The sequence below is a fragment of the Gymnoscopelus braueri genome, assembly GCF_963280865.1.
Source record: "Gymnoscopelus braueri genome assembly, chromosome: 18".
In the NCBI taxonomy this organism is placed as follows: Eukaryota; Metazoa; Chordata; class Actinopteri; order Myctophiformes; family Myctophidae; genus Gymnoscopelus; species Gymnoscopelus braueri.
Genome location: NC_137618.1, coordinates 6,897,267 through 6,921,130, shown reverse-complemented (window position 1 = coordinate 6,921,130; position 23,864 = coordinate 6,897,267). Strand labels below are relative to the sequence as shown.

Below are 23,864 nucleotides of genomic sequence, written 5' to 3'. Positions count from 1 at the left end.
AAATGTCTCAATTAATTGAATACACAGGACTCAATAGTATTCAATCAATCAATCAAATATAAAACAGGGCTTACTTGTTAATGTGTGTAATTTACATAATAATCTAAAGCTACAAAGTAACTAAGTAAGTCATTTAGCCTCTGAGATGTAATGGAGTAGAAGTATAAAGTATTGAAAAATACATACTCAAATTAAGTAAAAGTGCCTCAAATGGTATATAGTACTTGAGTAAATGTTTCCACCAATGATTACACAACAACCTTACATTTCTAAAACTGTCCCTTCTTTATGTGTAGAGCTTCAGTTAAATACACAATAAATGTTTGAGAAAATGTATTGAACACATTTTCTTTGTCACCCACAGTTATTCTGAAACAAAGACATGGATCCGGTAGCGCAAAGCATGAATAATGAGCTCCAAGTGGTTCCACCAGGTTCCACCAGACTTGCCAAGTCTGTACAATTGGCAAGTGGGCTGTGGCTGTCTGGGCTGTTTGTCTGGGTCTCAGTGGGCTGTGGCTTACAGGGTTGCCAGGTTTACAGGTTTCGCGAGAGACAAACAAACATTTACAAGCGACTTTAAGAAACATATCTTTGTACATTTTCATTCTATTACAGAGTGTACAGCAGTGCACACTGTTCACGGGTCTGCCATAACGGGTGTGAGTAGCATAACATATATTTTAAAAGTTCAAGTACAACCTTTGTAGTTGCTTGCCAGATTACACACAGTGGAGGAGGAAAAAGTAGCCTACTCTGATTTATAATTATTATGTATCTTTTTGTTTCACTTACTGTAAGTAAAAGTATACCACAATGAAGAAATACTCTGTTACAAGTAAAAGTCATGTATTCAAATTATTATTTGAGCAAAACGTATAAATGTATTGTCATCAAAATCTACTTAAAGGACCAAAAGTAAAAGTACTCATTCTGCAGAATGTCCCATTTGAAAGATTTTCAGAATTTTGTCGAAAATAGCCGATCTACAAGCTCACAATGTGTCACATCACAGCGCACAGCGTGTATATAAGTCTAAGCTTATCACCGGAAATGACCCCCCACCCCCCAACTGTTTACTGTATATATCTTTCTTTTTGATCACTAATATCGTATATATGATGTTTAGCATATTATTGTTTGTCTTTAAATGTCTCAATTAATTGAATACACAGGACTCAATAGTATTCAATCAATCAATCAAATATAAAACAGGGCTTACTTGTTAATGTGTGTAATTTACATAATAATCTAAAGCTACAAAGTAACTAAGTAAGTCATTTAGCCTCTGAGATGTAATGGAGTAGAAGTATAAAGTATTGAAAAATACATACTCAAATTAAGTAAAAGTGCCTCAAATGGTATATAGTACTTGAGTAAATGTTTCCACCAATGATTACACAACAACCTTACATTTCTAAAACTGTCCCTTCTTTATGTGTAGAGCTTCAGTTAAATACACAATAAATGTTTGAGAAAATGTATTGAACACATTTTCTTTGTCACCCACAGTTATTCTGAAACAAAGACATGGATCCGGTAGCGCAAAGCATGAATAATGAGCTCCAAGTGGTTCCACCAGGGACCACAGCTGCCCCAACAGAAACACATCCCATAATACAGTTCATTATGAGTGGAAACCTCAAGAAGTTCAAGAGATCGAATGGCATGAATGGCATTTACCCATCCAAAGAGCTTAAGATTCAGATATGTCCTTTGGCTGCTGCTGTGGTATATCACAAGGAGGACATTTTTGCCTTTCTTCTGAAAGAGCATGCAAACCCAGATCAGTTATCCACAAATAACTGGACCCCTCTGCATTTTGCCTCCTTTCATAAAACACCACTTGATTTTGTGCACAAACTGATTAAAGCAGGAGCAGATCCAAATGTTCTCACAAATGGTCCCCGCGCTATGTCACCACTTCAGGTTGCTGCCATCAGTAAGAGGGATGATATTGTGAAAGTCCTAATCAAAGCTGGAGGGATTATACAACCAATCCCTGTTACACATCCTGCACATGGTATTTTCAATATAAAAATATCTGACATGATGCTTGAGCTTGCATTGAGTGGCGGTGAATATTATTCTAAAATAAAACTTTTTGTGGATCTGGAAATTGCTGTACAACAGAAAACACCAACAGAAGTTTGGAGCATTTTTGATCGTTATATGCTGGAAGAGGATCCTCAGACCCATCTGACCATGATTGACAGACTCTTTACTGTTACCGGAAGATCAGCAGAAGAGTATCGTCAGAGAACTATTAAGTGGTTAAAGGACAATGATAAGCTGAACTTCTACATTGAAAATGCAGACAAACGCCTTCCAGAAATTCAAGGTGCATTCCAGCAGACTTTAATTGTTCAAAGTCTACATGCAGTTTTCTGCACAATGAGAGAGATACCCAGTCAGTTATCACTGTCTATGATCCCCAAGCTGCTGAATCTCCTTTCCACAAGCACTCAAATTCCTCAATTAAAGCATTACGTTCTGGTAACTCTTTATGTGATAGCACAAAAAACTAAAGTCAAAGATGACTGGAATCAGTACCTCATCGATACATTATGCAAAACGATTGTTCCTTTTGTGAAGAAAGAGCACTCCACTGAGTTGAGAGGGTATACATATGGCATACTGGCAAACCTGCTTCCATGTGAACGTGCCATCTTTCTATCAGTGGGAATAGATCATGTGCCTGAGGATATAATTACATCTGCAGACATGCAGATGGATAATGACCTGAAAGAAAAGCTTAGAGAAATGCAAAAGTATCTAAACAAGCCAAGCTCAGAGTGTGATGTTTCCACAACTGCCAGTACAGAGCCACTGGGATCCAAAAAGAAGAAGAGAATAAGGAGGAAAAAAACAGGAAAGCAAGAGGAGCTGAAAGATGAAGTTCACGTTGATGCAGATACTGTTCCTGTTGAGGAATCTTGTCTGACTGAAAGTTCACATGTGGAACCTGTCCACCCAGTAGCCAGTGTGTCACCAAAACCACGAAAATGGCACCAAATCAGTCAAAGATGGAAGCAACAGTTAGAGAAGCTTGCAAACATAGATGAAAGTAAAGTGATCAAAGTTGGTAGTCTTATGTTTGGGAAACATGATGAATTCCGCATCGCAATGGGAAGTGATGGAACTGAGGTCTTCTTGGGGCTAAGGGATGACGGCACTGAAGTCGCAGTTAAGAGAATGCCCAAATTCAACTACCATGCGCTGAAGAATGAGGAAGGCTTTTTACGTCTTCCAAAGCTTGATCATCCTTCAATTGTACGATATGTCGATTTTACAGAGGATGATTACTTTGGATACCTTGGGCTTCAGCTATGTGAATACACGCTGGAAGAATACATCAAATGTCACTTTACTGAAGACAGCCTTGGTGAAATGAGGGATCTTGCTAATCAGGTTCTCTGTAGCTTAAGTATTCTTCATTGTCAGAATCCTCAAATTCTTCACCGGGATATCAAGCCCCAGAATGTCTTGATTGGTAAGAAATTAAGAGCACACAGTTTCAGAGATTTTATTTAATTTTATTTCCATCAATTTTAAACACTGTTCATTATATTGATGTACCCAATTTGCCTTGCAGATGTTGAAAAAAGGGCAAGATTAGCAGATTTTGGAATAAGCCGACGATTACCGAAAGGACAAACAACCCTACGTACAAGCAGTGCAGGAACAAAATGCTGGAAGGCAAAGGAGACTTTGAACGAAGACAGTGATATTGCATATAAAAGAAGCACTGATATCCAGGTTATTCTTTTATGTTTGTGAGAAAGTTTTAATAAATGGGGACAGAAAACATGATAATCTTATTCATTTTCATCCTCCTTTTTTTAGGTGGCTGGGATGTTGACGTATTACATCCTTTCTGGAGGACACCATCCATTTGGCACAGGTGTTGAATGTGAATATAACATCTACAAAGGAATCTACAACCTGGATCATGTTCAGGATGTGGTTGCCAAGGATCTCATTGAGTGGATGATCCATGCAGACCCAAAGAAAAGACCTAAAGTGGAGGAATGCTTGGGTCATCCATTATTTTGGCCAAACGAGAGGTATGACAGAAAGTAAAACATTATTGTGCATGTAATCTGATATGTAAAAATTAAGGTACTTACTGTATATTCTACCAATATGTTTTAAGAGTAGTCTAATATTTTTAATATTTGTATTTATTTGTTACAGGAAAGTAGAATACTTGAGAAAGATTGGAAATCTAAAGGAAGTTGAGAATTGTCGAAATGCTGACATGGACCTCATGGGGGCACTAGACCAGTATGGTGAGAAGGGACAGTTCAACACGTGGAAACACAAGGTACATGAGCTTATTGCAAATAGTTTGAGAAGAAATAAAACTGCAATTGCACTTTGATGTTTGTTCTTATTTCTCTACGTTATTCCTTCTATTCTTTATGTCTCTGAAAATGCCTTTACATACCTTATGTAAAGCACTTTGAATACCTTTGCGTATAGAAAAAACTTGCTTTGCCATGGAAACTAAAGAGTAATTTCCAAGTCCCAAGTCTATTTGATCTTTAAGTTGTATGTTTCTATTCTAGTTCCCACCTGAGTTGCTCCAGAAGATGGATGGCAAGAAGAAGGCCTACCCTGAGAACACATTTGGATTGCTGCGCTTCATACGCAATCTCCATGAGCACTAGTAAGTTACAAATTGGCAAGGCACCTTGGGCTTCAATCTATATTATAGTGGTTCTCAATTATTTTTAGAAAAAAATAAAATAATACTCACGTAAGTGAGTAACTCAACATTAAAGGCATAGTTAGTATGTAACTTTGCCATCTGTTAACAAAACAATCAATACATTTGTTTACCCATAATTTCCTTCTATACCAGCAGCACTGGAGTAGTGTGGTGGTGTTTACCTGCAAAAACACACTGTACATTCCAGCCTGATCTCCAAGAATTTAGTATACATTGCACGGATCCAGTGCACGTCATTGAGTAAATGTACTCAGTTACTTAGTTTCCACCACTACAGAATTGTGATTTCATTCCTCTGTTCACAGTGCTGACGATGAGGATGCAGCTGACATTGACCTGATGGAGATGTTTCCTGCTCTGTTCGGATGTGTTTACAGGTTTGCCAAAGATCAAGGCTGGAACTCAACGACCACCCTGAAGAAAATGTGTCCGAGAGAAAATGTGGGCAGCAGTGCTGTGTGCACGTCTACACACCCTGACATAAAGACCAGTGTCAGTGCTGTGCACGTCTACACACCCTGACAGAAAGACCAGTGTCAGTGCTGTGTGCACGTCTACACACCCTGACAGAAAGACCAGTGTCAGTGCTGTGTGCACGTCTACACACCCTGACAGAAAGACCAGTGTCAGTGCTGTGTGCACGTCTACACACCCTGACAGAAAGACCAGTGTCAGTCTACCAGTGCAAGAATCTGGACTGAAAGACTCTGAAGTGACTGGTTCTCAAAGTGGGGTCCTTGAAGCGGGTTCCAGGGGGTTCATGAGGGAATTCTAAGGTGCCCGAGCAAAATGTGTTAATTTAGCATCAACATCAGTCATCTGCCACTTTGGAAAAATCTCAATCTATCAAGTAATTTATTTGTAATACTTTGTTTGTTTTTTTTTCAACCAAAAATATTTTATGGAGGTCTCCGGCACAAAATCTTTTCAGATGGGGGTCTGCTCTGCACTGCAATCAAATACACATACATTTGGTGGTCCTTGACATGAGAAAGACTGACTGGTGACTTGAAGGACAATATGTTGTTAAAATGATTTAACATAATTGTCATTGATATGTTGTCTGTAAAAAGCATTGGTCGAAAGTAACTAAGTATATTTACTGAAGTATTGTATTTCAGTGCATTTTGATTTTAACAAATTTGGAAAACTTTTTTTTTAGAACATGAAAACTGGGATGTTCTTCATACTTTTACTTAGTACTTTGAGTACATTTTGATGCCTATACTATATCTTAAGTAATTTTTTTAATACCGGATTTGTAACAGAGTATTTTTACTTTTATTCCCACCTATTGATGTGTGTAAAAAGGAAGCTACATTTAGTTTTTTTGTGATCGTTCTATTGATTATTGATTACTTATTAGGTTAATTGAATAATCAATTATGTTCTTTTTATAAAATATGTTTTATATCAATAAATCAACATAACATTTTTAATTGCCTTTTTTATTGTATAATAGATTAAGTTGATCAGTGTTGCAGCTCTATGACTTTATGGTCAATTTATATGATTTAACCACGTAAATCCTATAGGGCTCTACACTTGGCCCCATCCTTTTTTCCCCCAAATCTCTTTTGCAAAAAGGTGCGTTGCAATACAACACAATGGGAGCTTGTAGATCTGCTATTTCTGCCGAATGTTAGCCTATTATTATGAAATACCTAGAATAGACCATAGGTTTAAGTGGTCAAACGTTTAAATAACATGGAGAAACAAGGCTTTAGTCCGACAGTGATGATATCACAGTAAGCACTAAATTAACACTGAGGATTTTACAGTGTAGATTGGGGTCCCAGGGATAAAAATTCCCAGGGATAAAAATGGGGGGTCCGTTGTCTAATGCAGTGGTTCCTAAACTGGGGGTCGGGACCCCCAGGGGGGTCTCCAAATTATTTTGGGGGGTCCCTAGATGATAAGCTTAATCTGCAACATTGTTTTCTCACTCAACAGTGTATGCAGGGTGTCTGCACATTTCTAAAGTTACAATGTAATGACTTTTAAGACCCTTTTTAATACCAAATTAGCCAAATTGTCAAATATTAGGTAAGAAAGAGGCAAACATTGGGAAAATAGCCGATCTACAAGCTCACAACGCCTCACAGTGCGAGGCATTGTGAGCTTGTAGATCAGCTATTTTCACAATATTTATCTGCGGAACCGAGTCAAACTAAATGTGATGCCTACAACTCCAAGTGCTTGTTCAAATATGAGCATATACAGCAATAGAAAAATACAAACTCACTATAAAACCTTACAATAGAATACATAACACTGGCAATGTACAGTGGGGTAATACTGTACTTAAGTACAATCTTCAGGTACTATTTCTTTACTTGAGCAGCTATTTTCCATTTTATTAATACTTTAAAACATACAATATTTCCATCTGAGAAGTATAGTGGAGTAGAAGTTTAGTTACTAGTTACTTTGCAGGTTCTTATTATTAATTGAGTTATTATTTATAGATTTTTTTTAAATAAATGCTACTTTTACTTAATTACAAAATCTGCATACTACTTCTACCAGAGCCAGTTTCTCGACTGGGCCATTAATGACTTTAACAAAACATCATCTACAGTACAATGGGGTTTGGTTTGGCCTGTAGCGCCATCTGCTGGGTCACATGTCTACATGCTCTACAGTATAAGACCCAGAAATGTAAGAGAGAAATGTCTTATTTTTCCAGTGGATGTTTGTCTACTATAGTAAATAACATGTGATCATCTTTGCTTTATGCATTTTTACATATCTGAATAGAAAGTCACATCAATCAGTCAGTATTAGGTTGAATGATTATTACGGAAAAAAAATTATGTTTTAAGAACAATGTCCAATGTTATTACATTTTACAATTTAAGCATATAGCATGCTTTTATTCAGAGCGACTTGCTAGTGGTAAATCAGAATAAATAGAGTAAACATGAACTCTAGTCAATAAACAAAGTAAATAGTCATCTAAATAGAATGCAGAAATAACAGTATGCCTCAAAGAAATTATAGGATACCAGGCTAACAATGAACCTAGTATGAAACAAAAGTGAGAACAAGTGAATTGTCTACGTAGTAAACTAGCATCTATCAAAGGGAAAAAGTGGCAAGGAAGGATACAAGGGGAGTTCAGTTATTTAGTTGAATTATTAAATAATATATTATTAGAATAGCTGAGCTGTCTGCCTTAAAACGAATTATACACTAAACTACAATCATTGTTGAGAGCTCCTGTGAGCTTTTTCACTGGTGTAGATTGGGTTGATAACATTCACAATGCAAACACACACACACACACACACACACACACACACACACACACACACACACACACACACACACACACACACACACACACACACACACACACACACACACACACACACACACACACACACACACACACACACACACCCGCACACGCACAAGCACACGCACACACACACGCAGACATTAACAGAATGACATGCACTAGTTACTTTAAGAACAGGTAATATGCATATGCATGATGTGGGCAGATTATGAGCATGGATCACGAACATCTGGCGAAAATAGCCGATCTACAAGCTCCAAGGGACAAGCTTGTAGAGGGACAGTTTTCAGCAAAGAGATTTGGTGTAGTATACAGAGGGTAAAAGGGAGGGGGTCAAGTACAGACACCTGTAGGTTTAAGTGGTTAAAGGTTAATTGACTCCACTCTCTGGTGTTCTTGCATTTGGATGTAGCAGGAGGGATGGGTGGCTCCTATCTTAGGGCTGTAATATCCTCATTCAAAACCACCATAAACGAGCACCGCAAATTGCAACAGGACCTAGACAAGTCTTCTGGTCATCCTGATGCCTTTACTGTTCATAAAGCAGTCAATCTGATCACAAACACTTATTCCATTCTTATGTGTATGTTGTCTTATTTTTATCAGCCTGCATTAAAATGACATAGGAGCACATTTCCAATACCACTTAAGTCCTATTATAGCCTACACCATCGGTTATATAAGCACACATTTCTTTAATTCTAAAAATGTTTTTAATTCTTCTAATATATATTTGTAAAGTGAGACTACGAGACCTTTTGTCACTTATGGGTGATCTATTTAGCTGTCTATCATGCTGTTTGTGGACTGCATGCCACAATCACTGCATATTGCATTATGCACAGGGATACCTATCAATGACGAGCCATCAAACCTGTGAGGTTTTTATCTTCACTGCTCAGTATTGGATTATTAGCTTCTATCTGATTATTGCCTTGACTATGTGGATTCTTTATTGCTCTATCCTGATGGCTTATTGGATTACTTGTGTTTGTTTGGATTACTTGTGAACGTGTGGAAACGCAAATTGATTATGTGTGCATGTACAGTAGCCTAAGTGCAATATTGAGCACGCAGAATTAAAAGAAAAAAAAAATCCAAAACGTCCGATCTGCCCCAAATTGGAATGACACATTGAGGGGCCTCTAAACAACACAGAGCCAAAAGTGATTTCACTTACACCTGAAGGGGGCGCCAGTTGTTTTTGCTTTGCTGCAGATTCAGTGAGAAACTGTGAGAGACTGCACACATTGATCACATAATTAATAAGTAGCTAATTGTCATTTGTCAGTTGTCTTTTTGAACCTCAAAACGCTTCACTGTTCCTACCTAAACTGTTATAATATATAAAGCAGAGGGTCTCAAACATTTTCATTTCAAGGACCTCCAAATGAATGAATGAATGAATTAATTAATCTATTTGCCCGAGGACCCCCATCAGAACAAGATGTGCCAGGGACCCCCATGCAAGATGTGTGTTGTTAAGATGTTTTAAAAGCTTGTACATTTTCTTTGTAGATCGGCTATTTTCTAAAAGCCGATGTATATAGATAGAGTTAAAGTGGTTTTTGATGCTATATTTTGCTGCTCCCCCATGGAACCTTCTCAAGGTCTCCGGACCCCACTTTGAAAACCACTGATATAAGGTACTGTGGCATCTACTGATAAATTCTGATGGTGTATGTAATATGCAGCGCATATACACTGTACATACACTGATGTTATTACAGTATATTATTACGATTAGAATACTGACTTTTTTTTTTGCTCTTGTTTTTTCTCTTTCTCTTATTGTGTTCACTATTATTACTTATACTGTTACATTGTCAGAAGGAAGCTGAACACACCTGTACAGAAGATGTAACAATAAAGAACAACCTTGACCCTAATCTCTCAAGAACAGATTCCGAGCTACAAAAAAACAGCAGAGGGCGCTGTTTTTTCCTTTTTTTTAGGATGAGTTCCCAGATTGCCTTGACCTTGACCTTGATGACTTACAAGGCTGATGTGAATTCCAATGCTGTCACTGAGTCTGAAGATGGAAGGTGGAAGAGAGGAGTGGAGACCAGAACCAAGTTGATACCCTTATAGCAGCAAAAGGACAACGATGCATCATGGAACAAACTGAAGTCAGACAAAGATGCTTGAGTTCAATCTATTCAGATTTATTGAAGGAAGTCACAGTATGTATAGGTTACAGAGGTACACATGTTCATACAAGAGTCGCACAATATAAAAGTCCCATGTGGCAGTCACATGGGCTGACAATAGGTACATGACTAAAGGTCCTTGCACACTGGTGCGTCTTTTCGTTGCGTTTTTTTTACAACAATGAAAAAAATTGAAAAAACAATGAAAAAAAATAAAACGCAACGAAAAGACGCACCAGTGTGCAAGGACCTTTACAGTGGTGGAAAGTAACTAAGTACTGTACTTAAGTACAATTGTGAGGTACTTTTACTTTACTGGAGTATTTCCAATTTTCTATACTTTTACTTCTACTCCACTACATCTCAGAGACAAATATAGTACTTTTACTCCACTACTTTTATTTTAAAACTTTAGTTACTAGTTACTTTATAGATATTAATTATTATTACAAAACATACATTAACCATATCAGCTCTATTTAAACTTTGGCTATTTGAAAATAGCAGATCTACAACCTCACAATGTGTCGCGATGCGACGCATTGTGAGCTTGTAGATCTGCTATATTTTCAAAAGATTTGTATACATTTTATGCATTTGAAAAGTTGTGAAATGGGATATTCTGCATGATGAGTACTTTTAATTTTTGGTACTTTAAGTACATTTTCATACCAATATGATATTTGATACTAATTTGCACTTTTACGTAAGTAGATTATGAATTCCGGACTTTTACTTGTAGCAGTATTTATACATTGCAGTATTGATACGTTTACTTAAATAAAACATTTGAGTATGTTTTCCACCATTGATGAAATATAGCAGAGGCGAGTAAAAAAGGCCACCAGATGTTTTCTTTGCAATGAAGCGTGCACAACGCTTCTTCCTGTCAGTTGAGGTGATGAGAGATGGAACACAAGATAGATGGTAAACAGGAAAGAACAATGTGTATGTGGTTAGCTGAGGAGGGTTTCACAGTTTAGTATGTCGCATATTCAGCTCCAACACAATTTCAGATGACATATAGGGCAAAAGGTTGAGCACAAAACGTGCTAGATCTGCAAAAAGGTGTTAGGACACAACCCTTCAGCTACTGTCAGCCACAACGAGGCCTCCTGCTATAAGGAACTTTAAGAGTGAACATTATGCACAAGAGTCCATTTGCTGGGGTTTTCACTGTGACCTTTTGACTGTTGTCCATAGACTGTAAAAGAGGAAACGTGTGCAGAGCGGTATCGTTGCACGCCTTTACAGATGACTTCCTCTACATGCCCTGCCCACCAACCTAGAGCGAGAGAGAGAGAGAGAGAGAGAGAGAGAGAGAGAGAGAGAGAGAGAGAGAGAGAGAGAGAGAGAGAGAGAGAGAGAGAATGGGAAGTCCCGAGGTCGTGACCAGACTGAGGTGACGTGGATTTGAAAGACAGACGTGTTTATCTGTCAATGTCAAGATTAAACAGAAACTGTAAGTTTAATTTACCACTTTATTCTTAATGCTGTTGTTACACTACAGACAGTCAGATACACCTGAGCAGTTGTCAATTGTAGAATGTGTTTACTATGACCATATTTGTGTATGTATTTTATTTATTAATTAAGTATGAATAGGGTATGATTTGTACAATCCTGTATTGTCCATCCATCTTCAACCGCTTATCCGGAGTCGGGTCGCGGGGGCAACAGTTCCAGCAGAGAGCTCCAGACCTTCCTCTCCTGAGCAACATTAGCAACTTCCTCCTGGGGGATCCCGAGGCGTTCCCAGGCCAGTGTGGAGATGTAATCCGCCCATCTGGTCCTTGGTCTGCCCCGGGGTCTCCTCCCAGTGGGACGTGCAGCGAGGACCTCCCTAGGGAGACGCTCGGGAGGCATCCGTACTAGATGCCCGAACCACCTAAGCTGGCTCCTTTCCAAGCGAAGGAGCAGCGACTCTACTCCGAGTCTCTCCCGGGTGACCGAACTTCTCACCCTATCTCTAAGGGAGATGCCAGCCACCCGTCTGAGAAAACTCATTTCGGCCGCTTGTACCCGCGACCTTATTCTTTCGGTCATGACCCACACTTCATGACCATAGGTGAGAGTAGGAACGAAGATTGCTCGGAAGACCGAGAGCTTTGCCTTCTGGCTCAGCTCTCTTTTCGTCACCACAGTGCGGTACATCCTGTACTGTGTTTTTATTATTCTGTGAAAACAACATTATTGAACCACCAGTATTGTATCTGCTGTTAAACAGTTCTGCCACACCAAAATTATCTGTTTATAACATTTTAAAGAGAGCTACCCAGTGTTGGGCAATTAATTCAGGAAGAGTAAGTTATTAGTTACTTATTACTAATTTAAAAAGCAACAATATTGCATTACTTATTACTTGGTATCAAGAGATATATTACGTTATTACTACATTACTTTTGCATGTTCAAAATACATCATACTTTTGTGAAAGGGTGCATGCTTAAAAATAGCAGATCTACAAGCTGTTTGATTTATTGATTGAATACTTTATTGACAGTTTCCACCCAAAAAAGCACAGAAAGTACAGTTTAATACAAATACAATGCTAAAAGGATTGAACCCAAGAAAGCAATATGGCTTGTTTCCATTGGGGTCCTGTGTATTGGATTCATAGGAACAATTAGTGACAGACAAATATACAATACTATGCAATAACATCATTAATACGAGTTGTAATCAAAAATAAAAATATATACAGTAAACAGTTCTGGGGCTTGAATTTTTTACAAGGGCCAGTTCCGAATTGCAGCCACCTGTAAGTGCTCTTTTAGAGCGGTTTTGAAGGAGAATAAGGATTCACACTTTTGTACGACTGTTGGTAGGGCATTCCACATTTTGGTGTCATAGCAGTAGAACAGATTTAACCCCTTATTCGAGCCAAATCTGTGTTGAATGTGATTTGTGGAGTTCCTCTGGTGTTGTGTTTGTGGACGTCTTTAACGTTTTTGAAGTAGTAGTTTGACAGGTACATGGGTGTCTTTGTGTTTGAGGTGTAGTGTATCTTGTAGACCAGGCCCATTGCAAGTTTCTGTACTCTGTCCTCTACCCTGCGCCATCCCACCCTAGCATAATGAACAGGGGTTAGATGAGTTGTAGGTGTGAGTTGTAAGCAGTAGCCTGACCAGTTTGTTTTACGATGTCTGGAGCCTTGTTTTTAAGGCCTTTGTGGTGCTATGGTACCATGAGGTGCATGCATAGTCATAGTGAGTGACATTGGATGAGTGCTCCAACTCCTGCATGTGACAACCTCCTATGGAGTATAAAATATCTTGCTCAAAAAACTATTGAGTTCATTATAACTTAGTAACTCAAAGTTACTCGGATTAATAACTGTAATATTATTACTGTTTTGGCAATTGAACAAAGTTACACTAGTTACTGGAAAGTAATTACTGTATATTACATGAATATATTAGTTACTGCGGAACACTGGCTATATCTATTACAAAGGCACAGCATTATGTAACTGACCATATTATGGAAAATACCCCTACTGACCATTTTCCAAACAGCCTTAAATAAGAATATCTGCTTACAAGCAGTGGTGGAAAAAGTACTCAGATATTACTTAAGTGAAAGTATCAATACTGCAATATAGAAATACTCAGTTACAAGTAAAAGTCCAGAATTAAAAATGTACTTGAGTAAAAGTAATAAGTATTGGTATGAAAATGTACCATAGTACCAAAAGTAAAAGTACAATTTTTTTTGAAAAAAGCAGATCTACAAGCTCACAACGCGTCACGATGCGACGCGTTGTGAGCTTGTAGATCAGCTATTTTCAAATAGCCTATGTATAAAATAGGTGGTTAATGTATGTTTTATAATATAATAATTGATAATTGTAACTAAAGTTTTCAAATAATTGTAGTGGAGTAAAAGTACAATACTTGCTTCTGAGATGTAGTGGAGTAGACGTAAAAGTACTGAAGATTGGAAATACTCCAGTAAAGTAAAAATACCTCAAAATTGTACTTAAGTACAGAACTTGAGTACATTTACTCAGTTACTTTACACCACTGCTTACAAGGTGGTGAAACATTCAGTTTGATTAATGACTGCTGTGTTTGTACAGTATGGCAACTAATGTCCTGCTCTCTTATCTGATAAGGAGAAGTCACGTAGGGAAGTTCAAAGTCCAATCTTTACTCTATGACAACATCAATATGTTATTGTGCATAAAGATGAGCTCAATTACTAAATTGCCACTCTTTTTACTTTTACTGTTTGTTGTAATTGTAGGGTTCATGCATGGTCATAAAAACAGACTTTGGACACTTATTTAAATTGCAGGTATTCCAAATCTGCTTTCAGGCTGTAGCCAAGTAGCTTGTGACACCAGGCCCATAAAGATATTCACTTCAAAGTGGTGATACCTATATCTTAACTAGTTTGAGTAACAGAGAGATCGGCCTAATTTACAATCTTTAAGTGCAACCTTTGTAGGCGCTTGCCAGATTACACATACTGTAGTGGTGGAAAAAAGTACTTACTGTACTTACTTTGGTAAAATGACCACCAACACAACTTAAAAACACTATGTTACAAGTGAAAGTCCTGTATTCAAAAAGGTATTTGAGCAAAAGTATTGGCATCAAAATATACTCAAAGTACGAAAAGTAAAAGTACTTATTCTGCAGAATGTCCGGTTCAAAAGTTTTCTAAATGTGTGTCTAAAAATAGTTTATCAAAAGCTAACAACAGGTGGCATTGCAATGTGCTATAACCTTGTAATCGGCTATTTTTGAATCGATAAAGTATAAAATAGGGCTTAATTTGTTAATGTATGTTTTGTAATAATAATCTAATTCTGCAAAATAACTTAAAGGACCACTTCACCCATTTTCAACCTATCTTCATATAATTGGTCCTCACTAATGCTCATTATGAGATGCTACCATATTTATTGATCTGTGTCTCAGAGGAGGGCTGTGCATGGACAGTTCAGAAACCCGCCTACCAGTGACATCATCGATGGGGAATAGAAGCTAATAGAAACTACAGGCTTTCTATTCCTGGAAAGTTAGCATGCTATAATAGAATCAAATCACATTCATTGTAACTCAGTAACTCAAAGTTACTTGGAATTATATCTGTGATAATATTACTGTTTTAGTAATAGTGATAATTTACAGTACTAGTAACTGGGGAAAGTCATAATATTACAGCAATATATTACTTAGTAAATAGTTACTGCCTAACACTGGCTATACCTTTACAATGGCACAGCATTATGTAACTGTACAGTATAATTACTGGCCATTTTCCAAACAGCCTTAAAATGCAGTGGTGGAAAGTAACTAAGTACATTTACTCAAGTACTGTAGCCTACTTAAGTACAATTTGGAGGTAGGCTACTTTTTTTTACTTTGCTGGAGTGAATTTTCAATTATTTTATTTCTACTCCACTACATCTCAAAGGCAAATGTTGTACTTTTACTCCATTATTTGAAAACTTTAGTTACTAGTTACTTTGTAGATTTTGATTTTTAGTACAAAAAACACTTCAGACCTAAATACTTTGGCAATTTGAAAATAGCCGATCTACAAGCTATCTGCTATTTTCAAAGGATTATTATACATTGTGAAATGGGGCCTTCTGCATAACGAGTACTTTTACTTTTGGTACCTTTATTACATTTTGATGCCAATACTTTTATTTTTAATATTCTTTCTACATTGTGGTATTTATACATTTACTTAAGTAAAACATTTCAGTAGCCTACTTCTTCCACCACTGCTTACATGCATAAGAATGTCTGCGTACAACAAGATGGCAACGCATTCAGTTTGTGTTTGTACAGTATGTCTTCCTCTCTGTCTGATAAGCATACGTCTAATAAGGAAGTTCAGAGTAAAGATAACATCAATACTGTAGGTGCATAAAGAGCTCAATTACATAATTATACATGCATAGAATGGGACACAGTTTTTGGGCGGTGAAACCGCCCCTATAAGTGAGGTTTGGAAATGTGTACAATTATCCTGCACCGTGATTGGTTTGGAAATTTGTACAATTATCCTGCACCGTGATTGGCCAATCACAGTCAATTCAGGACTGTGATTGGCCAGTGTCACATGACACATGTGCATAGCCCTATATAAGAAACCATAACTTTAAAAAAAACATAAAATTGTTTTTTTAAAGTTATGGTTTCGTCCACCATAAAGACTGTTTCAATAAATGTATTTATTTTTTGTACATGATTGGTTGACTCCATTCAGTATTGTGATTAGCTAGCAAAACACCGCCCACTTCACACAGGGTGTGATTTTTTTATGAAAGAGAATAAAAGGCTAAATAGACAATGCTTTTAAAATATTAGTAAATATAAAAATGGAAACATTTGGACAAACAATATGTTCTACTTTTACTGTTTCATGCATGGCCATGAAAACAGACAAATTCGATTGCAGCCATTTAAACTCACCATGCTGCTTTCAGGATGTAGCCAAGTAGCTTGTGACACAGGGCCCATAAAGATATTCATTCATATTAATATTCATAAAGTGGTTATTGTTTTGGGACAGAAAGAATAGTTACAAGCAACATTCCTTGGTATACCATTACCTACTGTATATCTCAACTGGTTGGAGTGACGGATACAGGTCTGGTCTAACATATATTTCAAAAGTTCAAGTAGAACTTTTGTAGGTGCTTGCCAGACTACACACAGTGGTGGAAAAAGTACTCTGATTTATAATTATTATGTTTCTTTTTGTTTCACTTACTGTAAGTAAAAGTATCAATGAAGAAATACTCTGTTACAAGTAAAAGTCATGTATTCAAAGTATTATTTGAGCAAAAGTATAAACGTATTGTCATCAAAATGTACTTAAAGTACCAAAAGTAAAAGTACTCATTCTGCAGAATGTCCCATTTCAAAGGTTTTCTGAATTTGCCAAAAATCTTTCGAAAATAGCCGATCTACAAGCTCACAATGTGTCACATCACCACGCACAGCTTGTATATAAGTCTAAGCTTATCCCCCACCCCCCAACTGTTTACTGTACATATCTTTCTTTTTTATCACTACTCGTATATATGATGTTTAGCATATTATTGTATATTATTGTTTGTCTTTAAATGTCTCGATTAATTTAATACACAGGTCCTCAATAGTATTCAATCAATCAATCAAATATAAAATAGGGCTTCATTTGTTAATGTGTGTAATCTACAAAGTAAATCAGTAAGTAATTTTGCCTCTGAGATGTAGTGGAGTAGAAGTATAAAGTATTGAAAAATGCATACTCAAATGAAGTAAAAGTGCCTCAAATGGTATACAGTACTTGAGTAAATGTACTTTCTTTCCACCAATGATTACACAACAACCTTACATTTCTAAAACTGTCCCTTCTTTATCGACATGTGTAGAGCTTCAGTTAAATACATAATAAATGTTTGAGCAAATGTTTTGAACACATTTTCTTTGTCAACCCACAGTTATTCTGAAGCAAAGACATGGATCCGGTAGCACAGAGCATGAATAATGAGCTCCAAGTGGTTCCACCAGGGACCACAGCTGCCCCAACAGAAACACATCCCATAATACAGTTCATTATGAGTGGAAACCTCAAGAAGTTCAAGAAATTAATCAGAGACAAAGAAAAGAATGGCCTATACCCATCCAAAGAGCTCAACATTCAGATATGTCCTTTGGCTGCTGCTGTGGTATATCACAAGGAGGACATTCTTGCCTTACTTCTGAAAGAGCATGCAAATCCAGATCAGCTATCCACAAATAACTGGACCCCTCTGCATTTTGCCTCCTTTTACAAAACACCACTTGATTTTGTGCACAAACTGATTAAAGCAGGAGCAAATCCAAATGCTCTCACAAATGGTCCCCGTGCTATGACACCACTTCAGGTTGCTGCCATCAGTAAGAGGGATGATATTGTGAAAGTCCTAATCAAAGCTGGAGGGTTTGTACAACCAATCCCTGGTACACATCCTGCACATGGTATTTTCAATTTAAAAATATCTGACATGATGCATGAGCTTGCATTGAGCGGTGGTGACTATTATTCTAAAATAAAACATTTTTTGGATCTGGCCATTGCTGTACAAGAGAAAACACCAACAGAAGTTTTCAGCATTTTTGATCGTTATATGCTGGAAGAGAATCCTCAGACCCATCTGACCATGATTGACATACTCTTTACTGGTCAAGGACCACCAGAGGAAGAGTATCGTCAGAGAACTATTAAGTGGTTGAAGGACAATGACAAGCTGAACTTCTACATTGAAAATGCAGACAAACGCCTTCCAGAAATTCAAGATGCAACCGCGCAGAATGTAGTTATTAACAGTCTACATACAGTTTTCTGCACAATGAGAGAGATACCCAGTCAGTTATCACTATCTATGATCCCCACGCTGCTGAAACTCCTTTCTACAAGCACTCAAATTCCTCAATTACAGCAAAGCATTCTGATAACTCTATATGTGATAGCACAAAAATCTAAAGTCAAAGATGACTGGAATCAGTACCTCATCGATATATTATGCACAACGATTGTTCCTTTTGTGAAGAAAGAGCACTCCTCTGCTATGAGAATGTTTACTTATGGCATACTGGCAAACCTGCTTCCATGTGAACGTGCCACTGACATCTTTGCATCAGTGGGAATAGTTAATGTGCCTGAAGATATAATTACATCTGCAGACATGCAGATGAATGACAACCTGAAAGAAAAGCTTAGAGAAATGCAAAAGTATCTAAACAAGCCAAGCTCAGAGTGTGATGTTTCCACAACTGCCAGTACAGAGCCACCAGGATCCAAAAAGAAGAAGAGAATAAGGAGAAAAAAGTCAGGAAAGCAAGAGGAGCTGAAAGATGAAGTTCATGTTGATGCAGATACTGTTCCTGTTGAGGAATCTTGTCTGACTGAAAGTTCACATGTGCAACCTATCCACCCCGTAGCCAGTGTGTCACCAAAACCACGTAATTGGTACCCAAACAGTCAAAGATGGAAGCAACAGTTAGAGAAGCTTGCAAACATAGATGAAAGTAAAGTGATCAAAGTTGGGAGTCTTGTGTTTGGGACAGATGATGAATTCTGCATTGCAATGGGAAGTGATGGAACTGAGGTCTTCTTGGGGCTGAGGGATCCTGACGGCACTGAAATCGCAGTTAAGAGAATGAGGAAAAAAAACTACCAAGTGCTGAAGAATGAGGAAGGCTTTTTACGTCTTCCAAAGCTTGATCATCCTTCGATTGTACGATATGTCGACTCTGCAGAGGATGAGAACTTTGGATACCTTGGGCTTCAGTTATGTGAATACACGCTGGAAGAATACATCACTGACTTTCCTCAAGACAGCCTTGGTGAAATGAGGAGGGATCTTGCAAATCAGGTTCTCAATAGCTTAAGAATTCTTCATTGTCAGAATCCTCAAATTCTCCACCGGGATATCAAGCCCCAGAATGTCTTGATTGGTAAGATACAGAATAAATCAAGAGCACACACCTCAGAAATTGAAACATCATACAATAAATTGTATTTCCATTCATCTTAAATAATGATTATTATATTGATCAACCCAATTTGCCTTGCAGATGTAAACAATAGGGCAAGATTAGCAGATTTTGGAATAAGCCGACAATTACCCAAAGGACAAACAACCCTACGTACAAGGAGTGAGGGAACAAAGTGCTGGAAGGCAAAGGAGACCTTGCATAAAGGCAGTACTAGTGCATATAAAAGAAGCACTGATATCCAGGTAAAATGTTTTGTGTTTGTGTGAAAAGTGTAATAAATGAGAACAGAAAACATGATAATCTTACGATGTTCCTTTTTAGGTGGCTGGGATGTTGATTTATTACATCCTTTCTGGAGGACACCATCCATTTGGCACAGGTGTTGAATGTGAATGTGAATATAACATCTACAAAGGAAACAAAAACTACAATCTGGATCATGTTCCGGATGTCGTTGCCAAGGATCTCATTGAGTGGATGATCGATGAAGACCCAAAGAAAAGACCTAAAGTGGAGAAATGCTTGGCTCATCCCTTCTTTTGGTCAAACGAGAAGTAAAAAAAATTCTGTTCCGTTAGTGTTCAGGCATTCTGATATGTAAAAAAAAATTCAGCTAATATTAATCATTTCTATCTAACGGTATAAGGTACTTATATTCTACCAATATGTTTTAAGATTAGCCTAACATTTTCAATATTATCATATTTTTTTCACAGGAAAGTAGAATACTTGAGAAAGATTGGAAATCTAAAGGAAGTTGAGAATTGTCGAAATGCTGACATGGACCTCATGGGGGCACTACACCAGTTTGGTGAGAAGTTCAACACGTGGAAACACAAGGTACTTATTGCAAATAGCTTATTGCAAATAGTCTGATGTTTTTTATTTGTATTTCTCTATGTTATTCCTTCTATTCTTTACGTCTCTTAAAATGCCTTTGCACATAACAAACTTGCTTTGCAATGGCAACTAAAGCTTACATTTCAGGCTCACATTCATATTTATGTTCCCATGTCCATTTGATCTTTAAGTTGTATGTTTTTATTCCAGTTCCCACCTGAGTTGGTCCAGAAGATGGATGGCAAGAAGAAGTCCTACCCTCAGAACACATTTGGATTGCTGCGCTTCATACGCAATCTCCATGAGCACTAGTAAGTTGAATTAGATTTAAAAACAACACAAAGAGAAGTCCATGTATAAATTAATTGATGTATTTATGTATGTATTTTTCACGGTGCTGGCCAGTGGCCAACAACTTGCCAGAATACAATTTGAAATTCAGGACTCTCGTGGATGCAATACAAAGGCGCATGCACACATTGACAAGGCAGTGTGGGCTTCAAAGTATTGAAGCTTGTGTTCTAAAACAGACATTTATTGATAAATGTGCATACTCACGTAAAGTAAAAGTAACCTATTTTCTTTTTTTAAGTCCAGTACTTGAGTACATGTGCACTTAGTTAATTAGTTTACTCCACTGCAGAATTGTGTCACTCCCTTCACAGATGAGTCAGTTGGGTTTGCTCACTGATAGTTTATTAAGCATCCTTTCAGCTCATATCAATAAACCAACGTCAAAATGTTGATAGAAAATAAATAACGATCAGGAAGATAAACAATAAACAGGTTTGATTGAATTGATTGAATACTTTTATTTAGAAAGACATGGTAACAGTACATGGAAGTACAAATCACAATACAAGGTCCTCTAAACTGGATCGCTCATAAAAGCACTTGGCTTATTTAAAATGAGATCCCCGTGCACTCAAATCATGATGACATTTAAGACATACAAATATACACTACTATGCAGAACGTCATACAATCAGCTTACATGTTACTGGTATGAAAAACAGGAAATACGTACAATAGACAGTTTTAGGAGGAGGGGAGGGGGAGGGGGGGTAGGTTAGGACTTTGACAGGGGCCAGTTTGGAATTGTAGCCTCCTGAAGGTGATTCTTTAGGGCAGTTTTGAAAGTGAGTAGGGTTTTACAATCCTTTACTCTTGGGTAGGGCATTCCACAATTTTGTTGAATAGCATGAGAAAGAGTTCATTCCCTTGTTTGTGCCAAATCTGGGTTGAACATGATCAGTGGAGCTGCCTCTGGTGTTATGATCGTGGACTTCATTTACGAATGTAGCATAACGAAAGAGAACACACTTGAAATAGACATGAAATTACCTCTCTGGGTGCATAGTGCTTATAAAGGGAATGAGGTGCAGTCCAAGGTACTCAAAGTTATCAGCGCCACGCTGCTTACATACGCACACACTGCTGCTAGGGAGCCATTTGACTGGGACACCATATATGGCCAAATGTCCGGAATACATAGAAACGCCACTTCCGACACAACACTTTCAGCATAATAACTAAACATTAGCAAATAAAGAAAACAACAAACAATTACAACAATAAATGATAATGCCAGCAGCTACAATTGTCACTTATGACTTCATTTCTCTGTTCACAGCGCTGAGGATGCAGCTGACATTGACCTGATGGAGATGTTTCCTGCTCTGTTCGGATGCGTTTACAAGTTTGCCCAAGATCAAGGCTGGAACTCGACCACCACCCTAAAGAAAATGTGTCCGAGAGAAGATGTGGGCAGCAGTGCTGTGTGCACGTCTACACACCCTGACATAAAGACCAGTGTCAGTGCTGTGTGCACGTCTACACACCCTGACATAAAGACCAGTGTCAGTCTACCAGTGCAAGAATCTGGACTGAAAGACTCTGAAGTGACTGGTTCTCAAAGTGGGGTCCTTGAGGGGGTTCCAGGAGGTCCATGAGGGAATTCCAGGGCGTCCCGAGCAAAATGTGTTAATTTAGCATCAAAATCAGTCATCTGCTATTTTGGAAAATTCTCTGAACATTTTGAAAGTAGAAGTTATTTGTAATAATTTCGATGTTTTTTTTTTACAACAAAAATCCTTTATGGAGGTCCATGGCACAATATCTTTTCAGGTGGGGGTCTGCTCTGCTCTGCAGTCAAATACACATACATTTGAGGGTCCATGACATGAAAAAGTCTGACTGATCTGACTGGTGACTTGAAGGACAATATCTTGTTAAAATGTTTTAACATAATTGTCATTGACATTGTGTTGTCTGTAAAAAGCATTGGTGGAAAGTACATTTACTGAAGTACTGCAGTACGTGCAATTTTTAGATACTTTTACTTTATTGGAGTATTTCCATATTCCAATGCTTCTACTCCACTACACCTCAAATATTGTACTTTTTACTTCACGACAAGTTACTTAGTTACTTAGATTATTATTACAAAACATACATTAACATTTTTTTTTAAACATGCGAAATGGGACGTTCTACCTAGTATTTTTACTTCGTTCTTTGAGTACATTTTGATGCCAATACTTTAGTCTTAAGTGAAATTTTGAATACCGGACTTGTAACAGAGTATTTCTACTTTTACTCTCACCAATGGATGTCTGTAAAAAGGAAGCTACATTTAGTTTCTTAGTGATTGTTCTATTGATTATTGATTACTTATAGGGTTAAGTGAATAATCAATTAGTATGTTATTTCTATAAAATACTTTTTATATCAATAAATCAACGTAAGAAAAATCTAATTGCCTTTTTTATTATATAATAGATTAAGTTGATTAGTCTGAATAAGTGTTGCAGCTCTATGACTTTATGGTCAATTTAGATTATTTAACCACGTAAATCCTATAGGGGTCCCCCAGGGCTCTATACTTGGCCCCCCTCCTTTTTTCCCTCTACACCAAATCTCTTTGCCAAAAAGGTGCGTCGCAACACAATAAAATGAGAGCTTGTAGATCTGCTATTTCTGCCGAATGTTAGCCTATTATTATGAAATACCCAGTAGATAGGGGTCCCAGGGATAAAAATGGGGGGTCCGTGGTCTAATCAGAGGTTCCCAAACTGGGGGTCGGGACCTCCAGGGGGGTCCCCAAATTATTTTGGGGGGGTCCCCAGATGATTAGCTTAAGGTGCAACATTGTTTTCTCACTCAACAGTGTATGCAGGGTGTCTGCACATTTCTAAAGTTACAATGTAATGACTTTTAAGACCCTTTTAATACCAAATTGGACAAATTGTCAAATATTAAGCAAGAAAGAGGCAAACATTGGGAAAATAGCAGATCTACAAGCTCACAACGCCTTGCAGTGCGAGGCGTTGTGAGCTGGT

The 23,864-nt window shown here is 37.6% G+C and overlaps 1 protein-coding gene across 2 annotated transcripts in view; it reads left to right on the top strand.

The window, feature by feature from the left end:
- Window positions 1-23,452, top strand: part of LOC308073671 (serine/threonine-protein kinase/endoribonuclease IRE1-like) — a 59,127-nt gene extending 35,675 nt beyond the window's left edge. The window contains exons 2-7 of one of the 2 annotated variants that reach the window (XM_080412706.1): window positions 3,596-3,759; window positions 3,847-4,067; window positions 4,198-4,327; window positions 4,572-4,672; window positions 22,157-23,161; window positions 23,272-23,452. In XM_080412706.1, the coding sequence (XP_080268832.1) occupies window positions 3,596-3,759; window positions 3,847-4,067; window positions 4,198-4,327; window positions 4,572-4,672; window positions 22,157-22,475 (935 nt within the window). In that variant the 3' untranslated portion in view covers window positions 22,476-23,161; window positions 23,272-23,452. Of the gene's footprint in view, window positions 1-3,595; window positions 4,068-4,197; window positions 4,328-4,571; window positions 4,673-22,156; window positions 23,162-23,271 lie in introns of those variants that run through there. The other variant, XM_080412705.1, reaches the window with a different exon arrangement.
- The last annotated feature ends 412 nt before the right edge of the window (window positions 23,453-23,864 follow it).